Source organism: Camellia sinensis, chromosome 8 (genome assembly GCF_055761805.1).
Source record: "Camellia sinensis isolate YWXY chromosome 8, ASM5576180v1, whole genome shotgun sequence".
Lineage (NCBI taxonomy): Eukaryota > Viridiplantae > Streptophyta > Magnoliopsida > Ericales > Theaceae > Camellia > Camellia sinensis.
Genome location: NC_138968.1, coordinates 72,556,513 through 72,582,763, shown reverse-complemented (window position 1 = coordinate 72,582,763; position 26,251 = coordinate 72,556,513). Strand labels below are relative to the sequence as shown.

At 34.5% G+C, this 26,251-nt stretch overlaps 4 protein-coding genes and 1 long non-coding RNA gene across 6 annotated transcripts; all 5 read right to left on the bottom strand.

Annotated features, from left to right (window-relative positions):
- Positions 1-270: 270 nt before the first annotated feature.
- On the bottom strand, positions 271-3,837 carry LOC114315740 (uncharacterized). 2 transcript variants are annotated; one of them, XM_082882838.1, is made up of 5 exons: positions 3,589-3,837; positions 3,136-3,504; positions 2,955-3,038; positions 804-1,040; positions 271-683 (listed from the first exon to the last, which is right to left on the bottom strand). In XM_082882838.1, exons 1-5 carry the CDS (start codon positions 3,673-3,675, stop codon positions 669-671), a joined length of 792 nt encoding a protein of 263 aa, XP_082738964.1. In that variant the 5' UTR covers positions 3,676-3,837; the 3' UTR covers positions 271-668. The 2 variants fall into 2 exon arrangements, with proteins under 2 accessions (XP_082738964.1, XP_082738965.1); XM_082882839.1 differs by lacking the exon at positions 2,955-3,038.
- A 1,742-nt stretch (positions 3,838-5,579) lies between these two features.
- Positions 5,580-6,669, bottom strand: LOC145796983 (uncharacterized). The gene is made up of 2 exons (XM_082882837.1): positions 6,449-6,669; positions 5,580-6,370 (listed from the first exon to the last, which is right to left on the bottom strand). Exons 1-2 carry the CDS (start codon positions 6,524-6,526, stop codon positions 5,714-5,716), a joined length of 735 nt encoding a protein of 244 aa, XP_082738963.1. The 5' UTR covers positions 6,527-6,669; the 3' UTR covers positions 5,580-5,713.
- Positions 6,643-8,664, bottom strand: LOC145797835 (uncharacterized). Its single transcript, XM_082885265.1, has 2 exons — positions 7,651-8,664; positions 6,643-7,392 (listed from the first exon to the last, which is right to left on the bottom strand). The coding sequence occupies exons 1-2, from the start codon at positions 8,662-8,664 to the stop codon at positions 6,643-6,645; spliced, it is 1,764 nt and encodes a 587-aa protein (XP_082741391.1).
- A 10,103-nt stretch (positions 8,665-18,767) lies between these two features.
- Positions 18,768-19,887, bottom strand: LOC145796982 (uncharacterized). The gene is made up of 2 exons (XR_014337840.1): positions 19,829-19,887; positions 18,768-19,095 (listed from the first exon to the last, which is right to left on the bottom strand). It is a non-coding gene; the product is annotated as an uncharacterized LOC145796982 (long non-coding RNA).
- LOC114281855 (protein MOR1-like) lies at positions 19,886-24,603 on the bottom strand. Its single transcript, XM_082882835.1, has 9 exons — positions 24,578-24,603; positions 23,989-24,081; positions 23,625-23,671; positions 23,414-23,537; positions 23,269-23,309; positions 21,615-21,686; positions 21,397-21,501; positions 20,457-20,537; positions 19,886-20,374 (listed from the first exon to the last, which is right to left on the bottom strand). Exons 3-6 carry the CDS (start codon positions 23,640-23,642, stop codon positions 21,621-21,623), a joined length of 249 nt encoding a protein of 82 aa, XP_082738961.1. The 5' UTR covers positions 23,643-23,671; positions 23,989-24,081; positions 24,578-24,603; the 3' UTR covers positions 19,886-20,374; positions 20,457-20,537; positions 21,397-21,501; positions 21,615-21,620.
- Between the last annotated feature and the right edge of the window lie 1,648 nt (positions 24,604-26,251).

Genomic DNA, 26,251 nt, shown 5'->3' with positions numbered 1-26,251 from the left:
GTAGTATTAAGTTAATACTGTATTGGCAACAGTTTAAACCGTCGCAAAAGATTGGAACTATTATGTATATGCGACAGGTTAACCCGTCGCTAATAAAATATAAGGAAATGAGAATTACATTAGCGACGGTTTATTATTGTCGCAACAAAATTATTTTTTATAAAATCATATTTTATTAAATATTTCCTATACAAATTATTAATATTTTTAAAAATACATCCACATCCACATCCACATCCACATCCAAATTCACATTCAAAAAATCATATATACCAAGAATAATATATGTACCTTGTAACAATTGTCAATCAAATATTATTTACAAAAATATATAAAATAACTTCTAACAATACTAATAATTTTTGAAATTCAAGAACTCAAATTTTTAGTATCGACAATAGAAATAAAAAAATAAAAAAATAAAAAAAATATAATGTAGCTTGTTTTGATATCAATAGTAAGCTCCCATATCGATATGCGAATATATCACGTACACAAAAGGTTTGCATCTGCAAAAAGAAACAAAAAAGAAAAAAAAATCATCATTTACAACATAATTATTTTCAAGCTTACAGAAAATGTAAAACATTTGATATTTTTTTCAAAAAATAAATAAATAAATAAGATTGTAAACTCTAATATCGATATGCGAAGATATCATCACGTACTCAAAAGGGTTGCACCTGCAAAAAAAAAAACCAAAAAAAAAATCATTTACAATATAATTAATTTCAAATTTATAGAAAATGTAAAGCATTTGATATTTATTTCGATAAATAAATAAATAAGATTGTAACATATACATGAATCGAGCGCCACACAATGTATCTTCCCACAGCTTCTCCAACTGTTCTTAGACATCGGGAAGTTGTTTCCAAAACAGCGTTCGGCTTGTTCGCTTTTAAAACAAAAACTTTGCAAAATCCAGGTCCAATTGGAACTCCATCAATTTCACACAACGGATCAACACTAATAAGAAGTCCCTCCGCCAATTGGACTCTTGGTATTACAGAACTCTCCAAAGAAACTTTAATTACATCCTACAATGATGATAATACTATTAAAAATAGGCAATGATTGTACACAATGAGCTATAATCTATAACAATAATCGAATAAACACAAAAAGAGTTTGTAAAGAAGAAGTATTGATCGAGTTCCGTCTTCTCCTACAAGTCATGTGTGCCAAGTATGTTGCGCGTGTCAAGTTTCGTTGACATCCGAACCCGTTTGAGCATTTAGTATGTCAACCGGTTTAGAGTTATTAAGTAACAAATTTTCATTAACGGAAATTAGGCTTTAGATTCAAAACCGGGAATCGATTTCGAGTTCCGTCTTATCCTACAAGTCATGTGTGGCTAGTATGTTGCGCGTGTGAAGTTTCGTTGACATCCGAACCTGTTTGAGCATTTTTGTGTGTCAACCGGTTTAGAGTTAATAAGTAACAAGTTTTTATAAACGGAAATTAGCCTCTAGATTGAAAACCGGGAATCGATTTCGAGTTTCGTCTTATCCTACAACTCATGTGTGCCTAGTATGTTGTGCGTGTCAAGTTTCGTTGACATCCGAACCCGTTTGAGCATTTTAGTGTGTCAACCGGTCTGAAAAAGAGTTATTAAGTAACAAGTTTTTATTAACGGAAATTAGGCTTTAGATTGAAAACCGGGAATCGGTTTCGAGTTCTGTCCTATCCTACAACTCATGTGTGCCTAGTATGTTGTGCGTGTCAAGTTTCGTTCACATCCGAACCCGTTTGAGCATTTTAGTGTGTCAACCGGTTTGAAAAAGAGTTATTAAGTAACAACTTTTCATTAACGGAAATTAGGCTCTAGATTAAAAACCGGGAATCGGTTTCGCGTTCCGTCTTATCCTACAAGTCATGTGTGGCTAGTATGTTGTGCGTGTCAAGTTTCGTTCACATCTGAACCCGTTTGAGCATTTTCGTGTGTCAACTGGTTTAGAGTTAATAAGTAACAAGTTTTCATAAACGGAAATCAGGCTCTAGATTAAAAACCGGGAATCGATTTCGAGTTCCGTCTTATCCTACAAGTCATGTATGCCTAGTATGTTGTGCGTGTCAAGTTTCGTTGACATCCGAACCCGTTTGAGCATTTTAGTGTGTCAACCGGTTTGAAAAAGAGTTATTAAGTAACAAGTTTTTATTAACGGAAATTAGGCTTTAGATTGAAAATCGGGAATCAGTTTCGAGTTCCGTCTTATCCTACAAGTCATGTGTGCCTAGTATGTTGTGCGTGTCAAGTTTCGTTCACATCCGAACCCGTTTGAGCATTTTAGTGTGTCAACCGGTTTGAAAAAGAGTTATTAAGTAACAAGTTTTTATTAACGGAAATTAGGCTTTAGATTGAAAACCGGGAATCGGTTTTGAGTTCCGTCTTATCCTACAAGTCATGTGTGCCTAGTATGTTGTGCGTGTCAAGTTTCGTTCACATCCAAACCTGTTTGAGCATTTTAGTGTGTCAACCGGTTTGAAAAAGAGTTATTAAGTAACAACTTTTCATTCCCTTTGAGCATTTTAGTGTGTCAACCGGTTTGAAAAAGAGTTATTAAGTAACAAGTTTTTATTAACGGAAATTAGGCTTTAGATTGAAAATCGGGAATCAGTTTCGAGTTCCGTCTTATCTTACAAGTCATGTGTGCCTAGTATGTTGTGCGTGCCAAGTTTCGTTAACATCCGAACCCGTTTGAGCATTTTAGTGTGTCAACCGGTTTGAAAAAGAGTTATTAAGTAACAAGTTTTTATTAACGGAAATTAGGCTTTAGATTGAAAACCGGGAATTGGTTTCGAGTTCCGTCTTATCCTACAAGTCATGTGTGCCTAGTATGTTGATATCCAAACCCGTTTGAGCATTTTAGTGTATCAACCAGTTTGGAAAAAAAGTTACAAAACGACAAATTTTGACAAACGACAAGTTTTCAAATTGTTTGAAAGTTTACCTCATCATTTGGTGGTGGTGTATGTGGGTTCTCATCGGCGTCATAATCCGTAGGTTCACGGTGTCCACTCAATGCATCCGGTACCTATGATATTCATGGTATTCTTTGTTAATCGTATTTATATTCAATGATACAATTGTGCTATAATTAGATATTTATAAAACATTTATTTATACCGAACCTGTTTGTTGTGATTTGTACTCCCTTCGTGGGACACAATAGCCAACATTTCAGCTTTCATTTCTTGTATCTGTGTCGAAAGCTCTGTTCGCATCTCCTCCCTCAATTCCTCTCTAATCTCATCTCTCAGCTCTTGTCTCAACTCCGTACGAACCTGCTTTGTGATCTCGGCAACAATCGATGACTGAGATCCTGACTGTGATGACTTAGATTTATCTCCATACACCATGCTCCAAGGCACATCCTTGCCGTAAGTACGACAATATCCATGCCCATCTTCACCGACCACATCGTGGAAAACACTATCTCGAGCATCTTCGGTAGTGCGGTAATCTTCAGGCAACATGGACAATTGGCGCTCAAACTCATCCTATAAATTAAAATAACAAGTACATATAATTAAGTAGTTCAAACAAAATCAAATATAAATACAAATTTAAGGATTTGAAAATACCATGGTTTGCCTAACATCAGGGTCAGTTTGATTGCGTGTATATTTCCAAACACTCATTTTATCCGTGGGCAACCCTTCAGCAACCATCTGAAAATTCAAAAATTAATTATTATCGCAGTAATTTACATTCATATTGATATCTACCTAAATAATATATACCTTCATTCGAATCTGAGTGAATGAAGTACGTCCTGTCGTATGATTAATATAATGAAAGGAACGACTTCTAGCATTGTGGATTGCAATGTCCTATAAAGTTTGCATAAATGTAAGTCGCAAGTATACAAAGTTAATCATTTTTCTATAGATACGTGCTTTGTAATTAACTTATTTTATATACCTCTACTTTCTTAGTCTTCCAATAATCAACAAGATCATACCACTGTTCTGGAACAATTTGCGGAGGCATCATGTCTTTGATATTAGTATGATCCTTGTTAGGCTTAAAATACTTATTCTTGATCTTGCTTTTGTGATCCTTCCACAACTCATTGCACTTTTTCAAGCAACGTGGTTTGTACCCCTCCGGACAAATTTGTAAATTATCCTACAGTACAATTTAAATCATTATTTCAATTAATAATATAATTGAACAGTTTAGTAAATATGCTTTTACCTTAACATCCGCCCATATTGACTCAAGAACATCAATAGGCACTTCGGTCCAATCAACGTACGTAAGAGAAACAATGTTCCCATTACGTACCACGAACCCAAGTTGGCTAGTTAACTTAGACTCATTATCTCCAGTAGGATTGAAGTCGGCGTCGAAATCAATGGCCAACTTCTTGCCCGTACCCCAATCTTTAATGCCTTTTGCAAATCCTCGACCTCGGGGGGAAGATAAAGAACCTGTAGGGCATGTGAGGAGTAATGGAAAAAAAAACACATATTACAAAAATTGATAATAAATAACTTGTAGTTAAATTAACGTAATTAGATACATAGCCATTTGTTATACCTGAGTTGACTTGTGAATCAGTCGCTGGATTTGGAACACATTATAAGAATAAACAAATTATATCAGAATATAATAAATAACATATAAATAAAAGCATAAATTAAATACATGAAAACAAACCTGTACCTGAGGTGGGATATGAAGAAGTCGTCGGTCCTAGCATATGAAATTAGAAAGCTTATGTATAGTGAAAATGAAATAATTTAATTAATATAATTTAAGTACATAACAAATTTGTATACCTGTGGTGGCCTATGAAGACAACGTTGGTCGAGACAATTGTGATGATGGTGGTGGTTGTATCGGTGGCTGTGATGGTAGTGGTGGTGGCTGTATCGGTGGCTGTGATGGTGGTGGTGGCTGTATCGGTGGTTGTAATGGTGGTGGTGGCTGTATCGGTGGCTGTGATGGCGGTGGTGGTTGTATCGATGGCTGTGATGGTGGTGGTGATTGTGTCTGCATACGCAAAACATCAGCCATAGTGCGAGAGGGGTTATTGAGCTTCCTCTTCCGTGTACCTGAGGTGGGATATGAAGAAGTCGTCGGTCCTAGCATATGAAATTAGAAAGCTTATGTATAGTGAAAATGAAATAATTTAATTAATATAATTTAAGTACATAACAAATTTGTATACCTGTGGTGGCCTGTGAAGACAACGTTGGTCGAGACAATTGTGATGATGGTGGTGGTTGTATCGGTGGCTGTGATGGTAGTGGTGGTGGCTGTATCGGTGGCTGTGATGGTGGTGGTGGCTGTATCGGTGGCTGTAATGGTGGTGGTGGCTGTATCGATGCTGTGATGGTGGTGGTGGCTGTATCGGTGGCTGTAATGGTGGTGGTGGCTGTATCGGTGGCTGTAATGGTGGTGGTGGCTGTATCGATGGGTGTGATGGTGGTGGTGATTGTGTCTGCATATGCAAAACATCAGCCATAGTGCGAGAGGGATTATTAAGCTTCCTCTTCCGTGCCATAACAAGCTGTAACAAATATAATTGAAAATATAGAGAATAGTTTGGAGTTAATAATGTAAATACAAAACAAACATAATAAATAAATTGGAAGCACATAAAATTGTTAAATAAAGTAACATGCCCAAATATGCAAGTCATTAAAGCATGAAAATTTACTGTGCCATTACAGAATCCAAAAATTATTACAAAATATCTTAATTCTCTCTTATTTCAACATCAACAGTTTCTCCTTCTACGACTTCCCTCACCCAGCCAACTTCTTCATCACGGACCATTATATTTTCTTCTAATTGTTGACTCATATATGGCTCAGTTTCTGGATCAGTAGAATACATATCAAATAAACCCCTTTGAGACATCTTCACAACCACTTGCCAATCTGATTCTATAGGGTCTGCAACATACCAAACTTGCTCAGCTTGGGATACCAAGATGAAAGGTTCGTTGGCGATTTGATCATCTCGATACAACAAATGGTTGAAGTTAATCAACGTGAACTTGAAATTATCTTCTTTCTTACCCCGAACATTGTCTATCCAGTCACACTTGAACAATACATACTTCATTGCATTGGTGTACCGGATTTCAATGATATCTGTCACTTGTCCATAATAGTACATAGCCCCCACACGAGGATTTTTGTCCTTCCGGCTTGCATAACTAATAGTATCTGCTTTCAAAGCTACACCAGAATTTTGACTGGCTCGACGGTCATCCATAGACTTGACCCGAAAACGGAACCCATTAGTTATGTAACCGGTGAACCTTCTTGCTCCGGTATGAGGACCATTTGCCAATGTATGAATCTCTTCGGAAAATATGGCATTATCAGTCCTTCGCAAAGTGTGAACCTATTTAAAACATGAAAGCAAATTCAAAACGCAAATCGACCTAAGTTGTAACCTATAGCTAGATTTGTCCATACATACATGTTCTTTAAACCAAGTGTGAAAAGTTTTGAAATGTTCATTTCGGAGTTGATGATCATCAGCACGAGGCATTTTCATCTTAAGTTCTTCAAGGTGTTTCCTATATACGTTGAAAAATTATCAATTACAAATTAATATTTGAAATGTAATAAAAAACAAAAAAAAACTTGTCAAATATTGAATAAGAGGGGTACCTACTTTAGGAATGGTTCAACTGCTTTCGTATTGAACAAGATATATCGATGACACTGTACATAAGAAGTATGACCAAGGTTGAAAGTTGTGGTTTCACCAACAGCACGACCCATATTAGCTACACCATTGTAGTTCCTTACAGGCCGATTCAATTTAGTTTCCACATCATTCAGATATTGAGAGCAAAAATTCATGCATTCTTCCATGAGATAACCTTTAGCCATTGAACCTTCTGGATGAGCCCGATTACGTGCATATTGCTTTAAAGTAAGAAGATATCTCTCGATTGGATACATCCATCGAAATTGAACCGCTCCAGCCACCAATGCTTCATCACCTAGGTGTATAGGCAGATGCTCCATTATATCAAAAAAAGCTGGTGGAAATATTTTCTCCAAATGACAAAGTGTTAGTGCTATACGACCTTGGATATTTGCTACATCTGTTTGACGACTTACTTTGGAACACAATTGTCTGAAGAAATTACTTAATTCAATCAAGGCTTGAACAACATTCTTAGGCAACAATCCTCGTACACCCAAAGGAATAAGTTGTTGCATCAGAATATGACTATCGTGGCTCTTTAGACCCGAAATGCTTTTATCCTGTAATCGTACACGACGAGAGATATTTGATGAATACCCATTAGGAACTCTAACGTCCTTAAGCATTTTCAAGAACAAATATTTCTCATCCTTGGTCATTGTGAATTGTGCTGGTGGCAAATAAGCTTTATTCATCCCTCTTGACTGCAAGTGTAGGGGTTTTCTAATATTCATTTCTTGCAAATCGCGCCAAGCATTGACATTATCCTTGGATTTCCCTACAACCCCCAGTATTGTCCACAATACATTGTCACACACATTCTTCTCTATATGCATCACATCAAGGTTATGTCTTATTAGATTGTGCTCCCAATATGGAATGAGAACAACAGGCCAGGTGCTGTGAACTATGTTCATCGATCTGAATGGGTTAAAACCATCAGATGCTAACCCAAGCCTTACACTTCGACAATCATCAGCAAAGTCAGTATTTCGACGGTCAAAATCTTTCCATGCAAGGGAGTCAACAGGATGTCTTAAGACACCATCATCTTGCCGTTCCTCTGCATGCCATTTCATGAGCGTGGCCGTTTTCGATGACATATACAACCTCTGCAATCTTTGTTTCAAAGGGAAATACCTCATTTGTTTAGAGGGTATCTGTTTACCGCCTCCACGAGGAACATTTGAACTATCAACTCCATTTTGTTTCCACCTAGAACTTTTGCATATGACACATTCATCAAGATTGATGTATTCATTTTGGAACAACATACAACTATTGGGGCATACATCCCATGTTTCATATGTGAAGCCCAAATCTGTAGTGATCTTTTGAGCTTTATAGTAAGAATCAGGAAGTTTCGCACCCTCAGGGAAAGCTTCATTCAACAACTCAAGTAACATGGTAACAGAAGTGTCACTCCACTGATTTAGCACCTTCATATGTAAAAGTCGAACAATGAACGACAAAGATGTGAACTTCTGACAACCCGGATACAATTCACTCTGAGCATCCTTTAAAAGTTTGAAGTAATTTTCAGTCTCTACATCTGGACCTAACTGCGGATCAGTTGCAAGTGGTTCTGCTACATTGGGATTAGTTGGTGCCTGTGGTTCATCAGCTACAACACTTGTACTAGGAATTGAAATACCAGTAACATCGTGTATCATTCCCACCATATCATCCCTAATGTTTTCATTCACTAAGGCTTCATTATCTCGGTTACCATGCACAGAAGTATACGACTCTCCATGATTAATCCAATGTTTGTATTTGTTTAGAAAGCCATTTGAAATCAAGTGCTCTCGCACACTATCTCGGACAAGATGATAGCGATTCTCGCATTGCCTACATGGACAACAAATCATCGAACTTGTAGCCCTATTGGTGTATGCAAACACTAGAAATCGATCGATCCCATTCATGTATTCTCTCGACATCCTATTTGGCAAATCAATCCAACTCTTGTCCATTTTGTTTACTTCTCCTAAATATATATTCCGTATACATGAACATGCATATTAATTAACCATAACAACAATTCTAATATTTTATACATCATAAATGCACACATTCCAATAGGTGAGCAAATATAGCATGGACAAAAATGCAAACATTCCAATAGGTGAGCAAATATATCATGGACAGAAATGGAAGTTAAAGATGGAAATTTTCATTATGATTAGATTGTATCATTACCAATAAAAACCAGACCACGTAACAATTCAATGCATCAGTGACCAAAAAATAATCTTAAAAGTCACAAACCTATATGTAAGAAGGTGATTCACATTAACAACATTTCTTATCTCAAGGTGATTAGGTTACTATTGTACAAATATTACAAAATTCTATTTGAAATTTTTTTTGGGAAGACACACATGTCGATCACTTAAACACATAAGAAACACATATTAAGTTTGGACAAAATAACTTGGGATTCAATGATAAAAAGAAAACCAATGTATATTAATATATTTATAACTATTATTCTTACCTACTTCAAAGTTTGGAAATTAGATTTATGTTGTAATCTTTATTGTCTTTGAAAGGAATGCTCATATATATGACAAGATAAATATATAAAACTATATTTACGCTCAAGTCCTTCACATGTTGTGTTCTGCATTGTGAAAATTTATCATGTCAACGTATCTGTATCATATCATGTTGCATGTTCATGCCCATGCTCTTCGGATATTATACAGTTGACAAACCTAAAACGGGGCTAGAATAACTAAAAAGGACCAACCCAAAGTAGGTAGTAATAATAGAATGCACCAATTACAGCTTGTACATCAGATTGAACAAAGCAGACAAAGATATGCTCAGACTCATAGAGTAATAGCTTAAATAAATGAGAATTATAATGTTTTCATGATAAATTACAGTTATCTACAAATTCCCCTTGTGTTTGTGAAAATTGCAATTCCCCTCTGTCAGAGTTTTGACTTCTAATGGGTTAACAGAAAAAATAAAATTAGCATATTACCCTTACAAACTAAAGCACAAACAGTTTATTAACCCACCCACACCCACACCGCACTACCAGTACCAGCTATGAACCCACCACCAATTCAGTGCATGTGTTTAGATATTTATTGATCTAGGCATTAACATCCACAGGAGTGGAGCAGATTTGCTTGTACCTCTACTTCCTACTACTATTGAAATATGTTCAGATTTTGTTCCTAGTGTAGACGTGGATCAGCCACTTTTAAAGTTGTTTTGCATGCGGTGGTTCTACATTGCTCTTTTCAGGTTAGCCCCTCCTATACAAAAAACTCAGGTTCTAACAAAGTCTGTTTCCACTACGCTGAATAGTGTTGGAAGTATGGGTGCAAATGCAATGACCCTTCAAGTAGTGATGGACCATACATGTGAAACACTCATTGTCTGGGATTGCCATTCAATTGGAGAAACTATGAAGTGTTGATATAAATCTTTGGTTACAAAATAAAATCCATAACTCAGTCTAATTATCATCTTAAAACATATTTGCATCATCTAAAAATATATGAAATGCTACAATACTGTTAATCTTTTTCTGCCCTTCCTGTTTTGAGTAGGTATCATTTAGCTTTGTTCGTCTGTTTGTGTACTACTTAGAATGAACATTATTGCTAAAAATCAAAGTCAAGGTTTGCTCATTCATTTCTTCAAAAGTTCAGCTGGTAATGATGATTTATCAAGACAATTATTTCTATACTTCCTGATAGATCTTTCAATTTAATTATGAACATGCCAGTACCTAATTGTAAAAGTACTACCTCAGACTTGAATTATATCTATACTATCTATACCATATTATTAAGGGAACACCCAATTGTTGTGAACACAAAGTAAAACTACGTAATGCTATGTCACATTCAAAATACTAGTAACCTTTAGTTTTACTGTAAAGGCAAAACTTGAAAATCCAACACTTTCACGATCACACCATGTTCTAAATATAATTAACTGCATTAATCTGTGTATACATACATGTATTTATGTTACATACATATCAGTATCCTTATCAACTGAAATTGAGTCCCAAACAAGTTTTCAGTTAACAGTTTATGATATCATAAAAATGTCCCGGGCGTCAGTTTAGTCTTTTTCATTAATATAACACAATTGTTTAATCATGTGAGCTCCAAGTGTGGTATGCCCCTGACTGTTGAGTTAGGGAAATACCTAGGAGTGCCTCTCATTCATGGAAGAGTGAATAAAGGGCACTTCAGAATAATCCTGGAGAGGATGCAAAAACAGCTAACTGGTTGGAAAACCAGTGTGCTCTCTTTGGCAGGGAGAACCACCCTCATCCAGCAACAAGTGAACACTACCCCATTAGTAATACATTACACTTCATCTTAGATAGTCTAAAATGGTTGGTTTATGCTTGGTTAGGTGCCTTTGAGGCACATAACCACCATAGTGAACCTCGATTGAATGGTCTAAACCAAAAAATTTGAGTCGTACTACGACCCCACTAATGTTGCATCTTTCTAAGTCATGCTATTCACTAAAGCATTTGAGGCCATGGTGCTTTGCCATGTATTCAGCACGTTTGCTCAATTATGACATGTAGGCTTAATTATTAGATGGTTAGATTAGATAAACACATTTCTGTCTTCATCACAACATATCTTTTCCAAGGTTACTTCCAATTGTACAAAGTAAGACTATGATAAGGATGTGTATTAACACAAGTGTGTTGTGGCTGCCAAAGGTCAATGTTCTGTTATAGAGTCCCTGTGCCAAGTGGTGCTTCTTCAGATTGGTTGCATAAGGGCAGGTAAAATATTTTGTTCTTTATACATTAGTACAATGTGGATTATGAGCATTGTTAATAGGATATCTGTTTCTCTTTCAGATATTTGGTTTGTCTAAGGGTAGGATAAGTGCTTAAAACTGTCTTATCTTTTGTTGTAAGAAGGCAATGTCGAGATACTAGCCCCACTGTGCTGACAATGGGCATAAGCCGACATCTGTCTTATCTTCGTCCAGCAACTATTGCCTGTTTTGGTAGTTTTACAAATATTTCCTCCAGTTTTGAATAAGTTGTATTTTTCCTTCCATCTCTTTTGACAAATTTTACTACAGGTCCTTGGATTTATTAAATAATCGACTTCTTTACAACTATGAGGGGAAATGTGTTAACTAGTATTACTCATTGTATATTACAAGAGCAAGAGGATAATTCAGCTTTAGTTCTGCTATGTAATTCATTTAGCCTTTGCAAGTCAGATCCCTTGGACCACCCAGCTATCCCTGAAATGTTTCCTAACATGTTTCCATTAGCGTAAGTTTTCATAATGTGCTAAGGTGACTGTCTGGGATCCCAAATCCAATAGAACTAAGGTTTCTACATATAAGAACTCAATAAAAAATTAGAACTCTTTGACTACTACTATAAAATAAGGTCACTCACCCATACCTTCATAGTCAAGATTCCAACTCTCTCTCCATAACTTCATCATGGTAACTGTATTAAGCAGTTATGACATTCAGACATATGCAACACCACAAATCAACCCATTACCACTAGTTCTAGCTCCAACTCCAACGCTCATCAAAATACATGTTAATTATTAATTGTTAATTGTTAATTATTTTGTTGTTTCCAAATTTCCTTTTCGTACTGGTTTTCTAATTACATAAAAGATTTGTGATATTCACTTATTTTGTTAGTTTAATTATTTTTGTGTAAGAATGTAATTAACAAGAGAACAAATGAATACATGGGAAACCCAAAATTTAGTCAATAAGATTGCCAAAAACAAATCAATAATTCTATATTTAAAATAAATAAATAAAAACCACAAGAAACCAATATAGATGAGAAACAGAACACAATGAAATTGACAACAGCAACACAATAAACAAGCTCTATCATGGGTTGAAAATATTCAATATAAAATTCATCAACACAATCAGCCCATGTTGTATTCAAATTTTATCACAGTAGCTTGCTAATAAAGATAAAATACAGGAAAGATTACACCCAAAAAAAAAAAAAAAAAACCTGAGTTTGACCATTCTAACAAAGAAATTTTGAGTTTTTAATTTTGTAAATTTAAACCCTAATATTTTCAATGTAAATTATAAGTCTATTTTTGTTAAATAAAACCGACCGAAAAATAATATTTTAATCATTAAATTTAATGTAGGCATACAAAAAAAAATCTAAAACTCTTTTTTGTTGGTAAAATAAACAGAAGGTTTACATTGAAAACATTAAGGTTTAAATTAACAATATTAAAAACTCAAGTTTTATTTTGTACAAGGTTTAAACTTTGGGCCTTTCTTTGTAATTTTTCCTAAAATATATAACCATATGAAAAACAAAGTAAAAAAACAAAGAAAATGGTAGCTGGTATGCTAAGAGATTAGTGCATATCCGGATTGAAATATTAGAAGGCTGTGAATCTAGTTATAAAAGAATGAGAAAGTTAATTAATCCAAACAGTTATGCAACAGAACAAAAGTTTTCTAACATCATTCTTGCATTTTAGCAACCACTGAACCTGAATAGTAAAATTTTTTTCACAATATTTAAGTTCAGAATGAAAGTCAACAATAGGATTAAAAGATTCAACATCATCCAGCAGCAATTCAAACCATGGAAAATCGCGCCAAAAGAAAATAAGCAACAGAATTGCAATCTGATTATAGGATCATTAAATGATTACTGAATCACAAAGATGATTGAATATATCAAGAGATGATTATAGTAGTCAATCAAATGAATTTTACTATTACAAGCACAAGCAAGTCTTGGTAAACAACAAAATGAGGATTTCCTGACGTTATTACGGGAATCCAAGACTCAAATTTCTAGAATTTGTAGTGTAAAAAAGGATGGGAAGGAGATCTGAACAAAAAGGATGGAAGATTAAATTTCTTGAAGCAGTTGAGAAATATAATGGAATGAAATCATATATGACAAATCCATGAGAAGAGGGAGAGAGACCGAGGCAACAAGAAGTGAAGAATTACAATATCTCTGTATATTTCAATCTCTCCCCTTTGATTTGTACATACAAATACTCCGAGGGGCAGATCAAGGTTGGGTAGGGCCTGAGTTGGGTTCGGTGCAGACTCACATGTCAATCCAAACCCAAACTTGCATTGTGCATACTAATACAAGCTATTTATAAAGCTATATATATATATATATATAATATACACACAAATAGAAGTAACTCCATATTCGATGAAAGCATGAATAATCACAAGCAATGAAGCAAGAAAAAAAAAATTCAAGGTTCCAATCAAATAATGAAATAATTATAAATGTCATGTACGGAAAAGAGGCCACCAGCATAAGGGTTTCTGCATTCTGACAAAGACATAAAATGGAGGAAAGAGCACAACTACAGTAGAAGAAATCTTGCAAATTTGTTGCATACATATATATATATATATATATATCTAAGAGGTTCCTACCTGGTAATTATGTTATCAAACTTCTTTCTTCCTCATCTCATAATGTTTGATTTTATTTTTTCTACGATTCAAAAGAAGAAAATGAACTATACATTCATAAATCTCTTTGTTAGTTGCTTCCATCATCTGATTAAATGTGTTGCATCAATTGTAGAAAAAGAGTGATAAAATCACACCAAATCACATTCCAACTTCAAGCTAATTTATAGGGCTTATATCAGATAGACAGTTAGGGCAACTCTACCCAAGAAAAAGAAAAAATAAATTCTTTAATTAATTCCAAAAATATTTGTGTCATTGACCCCCAAATATTATTTATCATCCATTCATGAACATGAATTGAGTTGCCAAACTCAAATATGAGTTAAGGCACCATTTGAATGCTTTAGAAGTTGAAATAACTCATGCATGTTTGTGGAAGATTAATGTGTCAACAAATTCAGTGCAAGTTATATACTTTAGCCCTTCTTAGTACAAAATCACTATCGTTGATAACATGCAGACATTCAGTGATTATTATGGGTTTGCCAAAATTCACCAGTATACTTTGCCATTAGGCAAGAGTATAGAGAGGCCACTTCATGCGACTCAAACACACACCAAAACAAAATCAATTTTCGCACAAATCAAACACAAACACAAAATCAATTTTGGCACAAATCAAACACACACACCAACAAATTCTTGAAGTGATGAGCAGGGAGAAACAAACGATAGAAGGGCAGAGGAGAGCAGAGGAAAGCAAAGGAAGGCTATACTTGGATGCCGGAGGGAGAACCAGAGAGACGCTGTTGTTGCCGCTGCAAGAGAGACGGTGCTGCTGCGGCTACAGACGCAGTTGGTGCCGCTGCTACAGACGTTGTTGTTGCCGCTACAAGAGAGTCAGAACGACGACTGGGTGAGAGGGAGGGTATGCGTGAGCAAGAGCGAGAGGAAAGAAGAGGGTTGGTTACCTAGACGCTGCTGTTGCCGGTGCAAGAGAGATAGAGTGACGACTGGGTGAGAGGGAGGGAGAGAGCAGTGAGATTAGGGCTTTTTTTTTTTTTTTATCTGAAGAGATAACAAAGAATTTGGGAATATCGGGAAAGAGGGAGAGCGGGAGAGGGGCATTGGCGCGAAATTAGGAATTATTATTTGCGACGATATTAAGGCCGTCGCAAATGAAAGAGAAAAAAGTAAAATTTTGCGACGGATTGGCAAAAGAGCGTCGCAAAACAGGAAAAAAAATTAAAATCAGAAAAAATTTGCCACGTTTAACTTACCGTCGCATATAACCTTATTTTTTGCCACGGTCTAACTTTTTCTGTCGCAAAAACTATAAATTTCGTGACGGCACTTAAACCGTCGCAAAAAGCAAGCTTTTGCGACGACACTTAAACCGTGGCAAATAGTTCCGTGACAAATGCTCCTTTTTCTAGTAGTGTAAGCGGCAATTTATTTAAATTTTTAATATTTTTTATTTCAATAACGTTGCTTTTTTCTTCTTAAAAGTTTGTCAATCATTCACACTCTATATGTACACAGTTCCTCAGAGTGCATTAAAATCACTGTCATGAATGCAAGTGGATATCTGATTAGTTTTTATTTATTATTTTTTTATGATTGTTTTTTTTTTTTTAATTCGTAGTTAAGGGTAGGTTTGACATCTTCAAAAAAAAGTCAAAAAATTAAAAAGTCAAAAAGTCACTATCATATTTAAATCATATTATCTTATTTAAGTTACATCACATCTCTACCACATCACTTCAAACCCAACCCATATTTCATAAAAAATTAAAAAGTACATTTATTTAGAACATTACAAACAATTCTTAAATTTTTTAGAAGTTTCAAATTTTTAAGTTCTATTGAACTAGACAAGTCTAGTTGACTCTTTCTTTCTTTCTTTGGCTGCTCCATTTCTCTCTTTTTTATTGAGTGTTTAGGAAATGATTATTTTAATTGATTTTTTATTTTTTTTTAAAAAATATACAAAAAAAAAATGATGTGATTGAATATTTTATTTTTTTATTATTTTAGTCAAAAAAATTAAACCCCAAAGAAGACATAAGAGTCTCTTTATAGTAATACAAAAATTAACATCTTATACCACTACAAACTCTTTAACATACTAATTTAAAAAATAGATATTTATCAATAAGTCTCATTTCACAAATAAATACTTCAATTAGTCTTGAATTTTTTCAATTGATTTGTTAAGCCTTATTAGTAGAGAATTTATTTCCGTGTAGTCTTATTTTTGATTTTGGTAGCATTTTGATGGATGACTATACATTTTTATTAATGTGGTAGGTATGATGTGACAATCTCATATGGCAGGCATTAATGTGAACTCCAACGTGGCGGATATAATGTGATACTCTAAAAAAACAAAAAAAAAATTAATGTACTTTTCTCAAATATGATAACGTGACGCGTATGATGTGACACTCCAAATCTTTTATTAAAAAGAAACTAAAAATTCCTTAACGTACTTTTCTCAAATATGACAACGTTGCGCGTATAATGTGACACTCTAGAAAAGTTAAAAACTCCTTAGTTTATTTTTTTCAAATGTGACAATATGGCGGGTATGATGTGACACTCTAAAAAATTTAAAGAAAACTTATTAGTGTACTTTTTTTAAATATTGTTGGCTCAAATTTAACAATGTGATGGGTATGATGTGACACTAAAAAATTAAAAGTTCATTAGTATACTTTTTTTAAATGTAACGACGTGACGATTATGATGTGACACTCCAAAAAACTAAAAGTTCATTAATATACTTTTTCTAAATGTGACAATGTGAATGGTTTGATGTAACGCTCCAAAAAAGTTAAAAACTCGTTAGTGTGCTTTTTCAAATGTGATAACGTGACGGGTGTGATGTGACACTCCAAAAATATTAAAAACTCATTAGTATATATATATATATATATATATATTTTTTTTTTTCCAAATGTGACAACATAGCGAGTATAATGTGACACTCTAAAAAAATTAAAAATTGATTAGTATACTTTTACTTTTTTCAAATATGATAACGTGACGAGTATGATGTGACACTCTAAAAAGACTAAAAAATTATTAGTGTACTTTTTTCAAATGTGACAACGTAACGGATATGATGTGACACTCTAAAAAAATTAAAAATTCATTACTGTACTTTTTTCAAACGTGACATGTAACACTTTAACGTGGTGGGTATGATATGACACTGTAAAAAATTTTAAAAAAAAATAATGTACTTTTCCTAAATGTGACATTCCAACGTAGTAGATATAATGTGACACTAAAAAATTTCTAAGTATACTTTTCTCAAATGTGACACTTCAATATAATGGGTAAATGAGTCATTACATATTAAAAAAGACTAAATAGATTATAACAAAAAAAATATAGGACTATATAAATTATAATTTCAAAATATAGAATTTATTATTCAACCTCTTTATAAAAAAGAAAAAATGCAAAAAAGAAAATTACAACTAATTTTTGTTAATTAATATATGACACTATGGCACTCAACCTGTTAAAGATGGTAGTCTGCGAGAAAATAAAAAATAATTGAAGATGCTCTGTGACCCACCCGACAAAATCACACGACCCAGGGCCGGCCCTATACTAAGGCCACGAAGCCTGTGCCTAGAGTTCTAAAAATTAGGCTTAAATAAAGGTTTTCAAATTTATTATTTTGTATTATATCAAAATTTTAAAATTATTCAATTTTGTTTAATTAATTTAAGTCATTTTAAAAAGTTTCAAAAGTTTTATTTGGCCCAATTGATAAAAGGCCAGTTAAAAAATATTTATAAGTGTTAATTGTTAGCCCAATTAAAAAAATAAAATGTAAAATATATGTACATGTCGGTGGAGCCTATTTTTTTTTTCATCTCTTTTTATGGCCCAATTATGTGTTTTTTAGTGGTTTTTTAAATATTTTACGCAATTTTATTTATTTATTTTGTAGATATACTTAAAAATTATAATATTTGTGCTTTTTCTAATAAAAACAAAAAACAAAAAAAGTTGCCAAATACAAAAAATATAAAAAAAAATACGAATTGCAAACTCGGATAATTATTTTTGAAAATTCTAAACCAAACAGGATATTTTTATTTTTATTTTTTATGAATATCTAAAAGGTCCTGAAAAATTATTTCGTCTTAAGCCTCCGAAAACTAGGGCCGGCCTTGTTTGCAATGTGTGTTCGTGTTGATCAGTGGGTTGATTTCACTGCTGGAAATTAGGTTTTTAGTGGCGTTTTAAAAACGCCGCTATAGCTATCAAAAACGCCGCTAATTGTTTTCGTGACGTTTAATACCAAACGTCGAAGATGCGGCCGTCGCTATAACTTTATGACGCTTTCAAAACGTCGCTATATTTAGTATAGGCGGCGTTTTAAAAAACGCCGCTAAATATGCTGCATAACGGTACAATGACGTCATGCAATATTTAGCGACGTTTTGAAAACGTCGTAGTAGATCTTTTTTATTTTAAAAATGTTACCATTGACATCATCTATAGTGACGTTTTGAAAACGCCGTCATAGCTTCAAATTTTTTTTTTTTTTTAAATTGTGCTAATTCTATGAAATTTAACGAAAACAAATTACCTGTAATAAAGATGAAAAATATTCAATATATTAACTAAATTTAGGTAAACATAATACTAGATCAATTTATGCTTCTCAATATACAAAAATATTTCAATTTCAAGATGAAATAAAGTTAAACTAGTGCCTAGTGATAAGTTGAAAGTTATTACAAAACAAATCAACACAAAAAAAAAGATCAATCATGTACCCTTTACAGCTCGGCACAAAAAAAATCAAGATATTTAAATTGCATGGATGAATGTCTAGCATAAAAAGAAGGGGGGGGGAATCAACTGTATGCTATACAACATAGTTGCAAGACCAATCATGTACTCTTTACAGCACTGGGAAGCAAGTTGAAGGCTTCATCCTCTTCTTCCAACTTCTTTTCCTGTTGACAAAAAAAAAATCCCAAGACTTAGTAAGTACTGATGGTGATAAAATAGTATCCAAATTCACATGTTTTGAGTTCCTATGCTGCCTTGAAAAATTCACACTGCAGCTATGATGTGGTCAAATAGCTATACCTCTGGATGATTTGTTATGACATCAATTGGTCCAACAGTTTAAAGTATAAAAATACTGAAGCTCAAATTCTAGCAAAGTTATAGTTTGCTTTTGAATTTGAGCCCTATCAAATTCTCGTCAGATCAATACAGCCAGTGCCTAGCCTTAACACTGAACAGATTTTAGGTAGGCATGCCAAACCAGCCATTTAACTAATTTATCTGAAAAGAAGAAAAATAGACATTCAAAGACTTTAATATATATATATATATATATCTAGAACTTATTACTTGTGTTAATTTTCAGTTCAATGAGTTAAGGAGGCAACCTGAATCAAAACCTATTATGTTCAAAAGTGAGTAGAAGATTACTTGAATGTGGCATCCAAAAAAAAGGTCAAACTACATGCTTACTTCAGGCAATTTTGCAGGTATAAAATAGTATTGCCAGCTAAACATAAATTCAATCCCACAATAGATACTGCTGCTGCCATTCACACAAATCTAGCACATCACAAAAGTGACCAAAATGGCAATTCGGCTTCATTGTTCAATGCCTACGCAAAATGCATTTACACCCAAAAGGTTGAAATAATGAACTAGCATAAATGACCTTACCTTTTCCTCAGCTGAGTGCTGCAAGATCTCCAGCATTGCATCTACACTGATAGTTGCTTTAATACTCGCTTGTCAGTTGTTCTTCGAGTTTGATTGAGAAGAATGAGTAGTGTAAAAAAATGAAAACTACTGAGTTATTAAAATATCAAGTAATCGACTCTAATCATCACTAGAAGAGTTTTGGTTAATTCATCCGTAATACTAGCTACTGAGTTTAATGTTGGTGGTGATTAGATTGTGGTGGTGTTGATAGAGGGTTTGGTGGTGGGTTGTTTTTGTGGTGGTAGCGTTGGAACAGTGGTTGGTGGTGGTGTTCGGCTGTTGGGAATAGACAATGAAGTGGAAAGAGGTGATAGTTTTTGGTGGTGAGGGTTGGGGTAGGCAGAGAAGGAGATGGTGCCGGAGGGGGATGTGGCTGTGGTTGATGCCAGGGGAAAGAGCAAGGCTAGGCAGATATGCCATGAGAAACACAGAATTATTAGGAGGGGGGAAAATCATGAAAATCCTTGTAGTGGCATCTGCCTGTTTCTTGCCATCCTTCCACAGCTGTTACATGGTCCTTTATCATTATTAGGAGGGGGGAAAATCATGAAAATCATCCAAGTTAAAACCAAGTCCATAGATTTACCTGTATGGTAGGCATTTTCTGCACAAGTTTTGGAGTCCCCCACATGCATGAAAAGGAATAACAAAGTGTCAATCACCATTCCTGCAAATTTATCAATCCAGTATGGTTAAAGAAGGAAGGTCCAGCATGTTTACAACTAATTTCATCTGAGCATAATTAATTAGAAAGGAAATGTTATTTTTCCAGCATATATACTAACTAGAAATGTTCCCTCTCCTCCAACAACAGGAAACTATAAGCTCTGTAAAAACAGATTCTCTCACATATAAAACTAATCATAACAACAACACAGCAGCAGCATTAACTACACTCCTAGAATTTACATTGAAGTGTCTACAAACATGCCAAAGACAAGCCAAACAAAAAATAAAGAAAGACATGCCAAACACACCAGATCCTAGTGCAATGCAACCACTCATGCGGAACCATAGAATGTTGCTTCGCCATTGCAAACCATTCTAATGATTATTTTGATATAGATTCTTGAACATCACCCAAATTTCTATCAAAATGAAAATGTTGTGTCTATCACTACCCAGTCCACCAAGCAAGTTTGCACACAACCCATTAACCAGCATGAATTGGCTATGCAGATAAATAAATGTTTTAGGGTGCTCCTATAAGAAAATTGCCACGCAACTTTTAAGATGAGGCCCTAAGATCTTTCAGAAAACTAGTAATACTGTAAGCAAACAGTAGGCAACAATGAAGGATACAATAAAAACCATATATCAAGGCAAGTTCCACAATAAATTACCATTAAACTAAACATGAACTTGAATTGATTTCTTCAAGTAAAATGGGCTAAAAAAATATTTGAAACTCACTGGAGTGAGCTTGTTAAAAAGTGGCGCAATTAAAACGTCGTACACAGTCATCATCACAAGAGATAGTACAAGCTGCACATCAAATAGATAAAATAAAATTATCAATGATTTACCTCAACGTCTTCAGGTTCAGCTGGTTTGGATGTTTTTAACTGTCCAACAGCATCTCCTTTCTTATTGACACCTGATTTTACAGCCCCTCATTTCTTACTAGCAGGCTGAGAAAACATATAAACCCAATAATAGAACACAAAGATGCAAAAAAATGTTATCTAACACAATATGCATAAAACAGGACATGCTAAGAAAAAAATTATAAGAAAATACTCACAACAGCCTAAACAGGTTTCTTCCCACTAAGCATGCTTACTGCCGATTTTTTGACAAATGATCCTTCAGAAACCTGCAAAAAGATTAACGTGTACATCATATTGAAGCTAGATAAACATGTCGAAATGACTCCTTGGAGGCCTAAATTCATAAGATTTAAATTTCACATGCATTTATTCAAATATTAAATTGATTACTATGCCATGCTTCATTTTACCATCATGAAAATAGAATTGATGATACTACATGATGAAGATTTATAATCCATGAGATGAATAAAAAACCAAGGCATAGATCAAGGAAATGCCACGAAGCACAAACTTTAAGGGTCTAGCAACTGAATATTGAGCCTAAGGCTTGCAACACCATGAGACATAAAATTTGCATTAAGCTTTGATTTTGTCTTCTCTCATATATAGCACTAATAGCACATTATATTTCTTTTCCCAAAAAAGAGACAAATTTTACTATGAAAACCGAAGGAATCTACCTTGACCATGGATAATAGTTCAGTTCAAGGCAACTCTGGCATCATGGTTAATAAATCAGGATATGAGAATGGTGAGAGAGTCTAGTAGATTGAATCATATCGGATCAAGAATCATAAGATTATACTTTTATAACAATGAAAAAAGGTAAAAATACCAACAAGGATGATGCATAATAAAGATGAGGTGAAAAATCACCAACCCAAAGATCCTAACTGCAATCCTACAAGATCCTACTTACAATCCAGCTATAATATACCAATTTTACAACAATTTGGATCTTTTTGACCATTTAGGGTCATAAGATTCTACAAGCCTACAATCCAGATCGCAATTGTTATTATCATGTCAAGCATATACATGAGAACTCAAGTTTTAGGCCCTTGGAGCATTTGGATCCATTCTCATCCTTAAATGCACACATTAGATGGGTCCCTAGATCAACAAATAAGACAAAAAATGTTGGCTAAAAAAGGGAACATCTTAGTCACTTCCTATGACAGGTCATTTTTAACCTCCATAAAATTTCAATTGGATCTGAAAAGAGTGTGGGCTTTGTTTTGCATTTGGTCATATAGATTTGTTAGTCCTATGCTTCGGTTTTGATGACGTCTTTGGATGCTTTGGGTGGTTGTGTTTCATTGTGATATATGCTTGACATCCCTAACACAAAATTAGTACCTTGAATTTGATAAACTTGTGCATACTCTCTCATAATTATCCTATTATCTTGCTTTAATACTTGGTATATTGATCTCAAATCATTTGGCATTTGAGCACACACTCGTTCTTGCATTCTAAAACTTGGTCTTTACTATGGGTAATATACATCACTATTTTATTCCATGGGTTGGGTAACAAGCTTCTTATTGTCTTGAAGCACCCCTTTTTCACTTCTTTTTTTTTAATCTCATCCATCCATTGTATCTTCTTTTCTCTAATGAAAATTCCATGGATCCTTATCTTTTGGAGAAGAGATGAAGGAGGTAAGTAATTGAAAAAGCAGAACCCTTTTGAGTAAGCCAAAAATGGAATTTTCATTAGAAGTTCCATCCACCAAAATTCTAGTGTCAAGATTACTTCATGAAGCCCTAAAATTTCTATTAGTTCATAGGTAAAAAGTATACAAAGCATGGCCATTAATTTGAAAGGCAAGAATAAACTCACCGCTGCAGAAGAAATGCTTCCACTAGAAGTTTGAACTGTACCTGGCATATCATGATTATTATCAGCATAGAGAAAACCTCAAAGAATGTATCATTTTTTCAGGAGAAAAATTGTAACAAATTTAAAACAATAAAATAATTCAAACCTGAGATTGAACCAACTGAACCAGCTCCAGAACCCCCGATCATTTCTGAAAGCTTCTTTTTTCTAACGTCATGTGTATGAGCGACAACCACACTCGAAGGAACATAATTGTCAACATCTAACCACTAATGAAGATGAACATTGAAGAGTAGATGCAAAAAAGGAACCTCAAGCACAACTTATCCTAATGCCAAAAAATGGGGAGAAAATACCTCATTGGGTTGATCCATGCTAAGAATTTGCAGAATGAAAGCAGGCTCTACAGACAATGTGTTAGAAATTGCCCAAGATACAAACGAACAATAAAAATTAGACAAACAAAAAGTGTAGGAGTAAGAACGAAACAGAGTGGCAAATAGTTTATCAGTGATGACACGGGCATAGTCCCATTGTCTCCCTAGTAGGCCCTGCCAAATCATTGGCTAAGTACACTAAGCCATTGGAACAATCATAATTTTGGCCCTGGCCCACAATGCACTATCTATATATACCTCAGAAAGGAGGGGAAAAGCAGCAGTAAATTATGCACATCAAGAGTTCACATACAAGATTTTACATAGTGAAAAAAGAGTATACCTGCAATGCTCCTGCAAAAGAAGCAGCTAGAAGTAGAGGAGCAACATAGCCAGTTGTGTATGTCAACAGTAAGCTGCCACCTATTACTGGATCCTGTTATGAGTTTCACATTAGTTATTTATTTATGACTGCATTTTTTGTCTCAATATTGGAACTGAGGATCGAATTAAATAATCAACCAGTAAGCATTATGCAAACTATCAACTCAAAGATGGATCTAGGGGTGGGCCTATGTTTGGATGAAGGGGGGCCATGGCCCCTCCTGAGTCTCAAAATTTCACTTGGGTAGACTTCTTGCAAACTGGGTTTCCTATAAAATTATAAATATTGGCCCCACCAATATTGTGCCAATTTTGCTCCCTCAACTGTGAAATAAATGCAGTCATACTAAGTTGTCCTGCTTGTTATGTAATTAAATAATAGGTTTAGAAGCTCAAATGCAATGTATAGCATATATGATGCATCCAAACATGAGACATAGAGATAAGAGTGCTAAGCCATCATTATAGGCCCAGAACGATCAGTATCAAGCAGTCTGAAAAGGTAATAATTCAGATGGAAACTGAAATCAATAAACATTTAAAAGTACCTTGGATGCAGCTACATATCCAAGCAGGGTTCTGTAACGCCCTCAAAATAATAACAATAAACCCATCAGATAAGACATGCATTTACATATAGACTCACCACATTCTTTCATTCATTAGAGTTCCATTACATGAGTATTACATGTTAACCTCATAACAAAATGCCCTACGGGCTTACAGCTTTCCAAGTTAACACTTGGTTACAACAAGAGTTCTAACTCGTTTACACATTAAGCCCTTGGCTTGAAATTACATGTAATACATCAAAAGTAAAACGACAAAACTATGCCCGCCACTAGCCTCCCAGCTATGTCCTTGGAGGTGGCATGCTTCCTGTACCTGAAAATGATGTTCCCATATAGGGTGAGCCACAGCCCAGTAGAAATACACTAAACCAACCATGGACAATGACTAAAACATTAGCAATTGATAGTTGGTCAACACTGATACAATCACATAAATTACATATTTATGTCAACGACTTACAAGTCCCAATTACTTTTCATTTTCCCTTTTTCAACAGATAAGCATGCTAGCTCTATCATCATTTCCACAGATATGTATAAAAACTATATCTCACATTCAGATAAGCATAAAAGCTATATCCACATTCTCAACAGATATGTATATCAACAATATCCACAGATAAGCATACAAGCTGTATCCACACTCTACAACAGATATGTATATCAACAATATCCACAGATAAGCATACAAGCTGTATCCACACTTCACTTCACAAAGATAAGCATATGAGCTCTATCTTCACTTCTCTAGACAAGCATATGAGCTCTGTCTACGGAGTACATCCCCTATCTCCTCCAAATACCTATCCGGTTTAGAGGTACATCCCCTATCTTCCCCTAAACCGCGGAGTACATCCCCTATCTCCTCCTCTACACATAACGTATATAAACACATTGGTTCTATATACAGTCACACAATACACACAATTAATGTATTTTATCAACCGTCAAGTCCCATGACACATTCCATTGATTAGTTTCCGTTTACCTAATCATCATGCATTGTCTACAACAATCTCGACTATCCTCTACCGATAGCCCCAAGCAGTTATTTCTAATACAGAAAATAAATGCACAAATGGATATTCAATCAACATTTCATTTCCTCATTTCTTACCAATTAATTATCCCAATTAATTAAACAATGTAATTAGGCCATTTTCCATAATTACCATTTCAACCCTTAGGTTCCATTTTCATCAATGATTCAACAATCATTCCATTTTTTTCTATGCCAAACATGCATCTAGGTTTATTATGAATAAAACCCCAACTTTTGTAAAATTACACAAAAGCCCCAAACTTTCACAAAATTACCAAACCAAGCCCAACATCTCAAAATACCAAAATTTAAAGACAAAACCCATAGAGAGGAGTAGGTTATCCCTACCTCAAATTCGGAGTCCCAAAGGAGAAGACGACAAAACCCAACGTGCTCCAAAACCCGAGATTTTCAGATTAAAATGAAGCCCTCGACGATCAACAACTTTTTTGTAAAGGCCAAAGGTGAGCAAATCACTCCTACTAGATCAAAACCTAGAGAGAAGGTAGTATCTAGAGAGAAAGACTCAACAATGGTGTTTTGGGAAAAGTAAGAGAGAGAAGAGAAAGTGAAAAAGTGATTTGAAAAGTCACAATTTCGGGATTTAA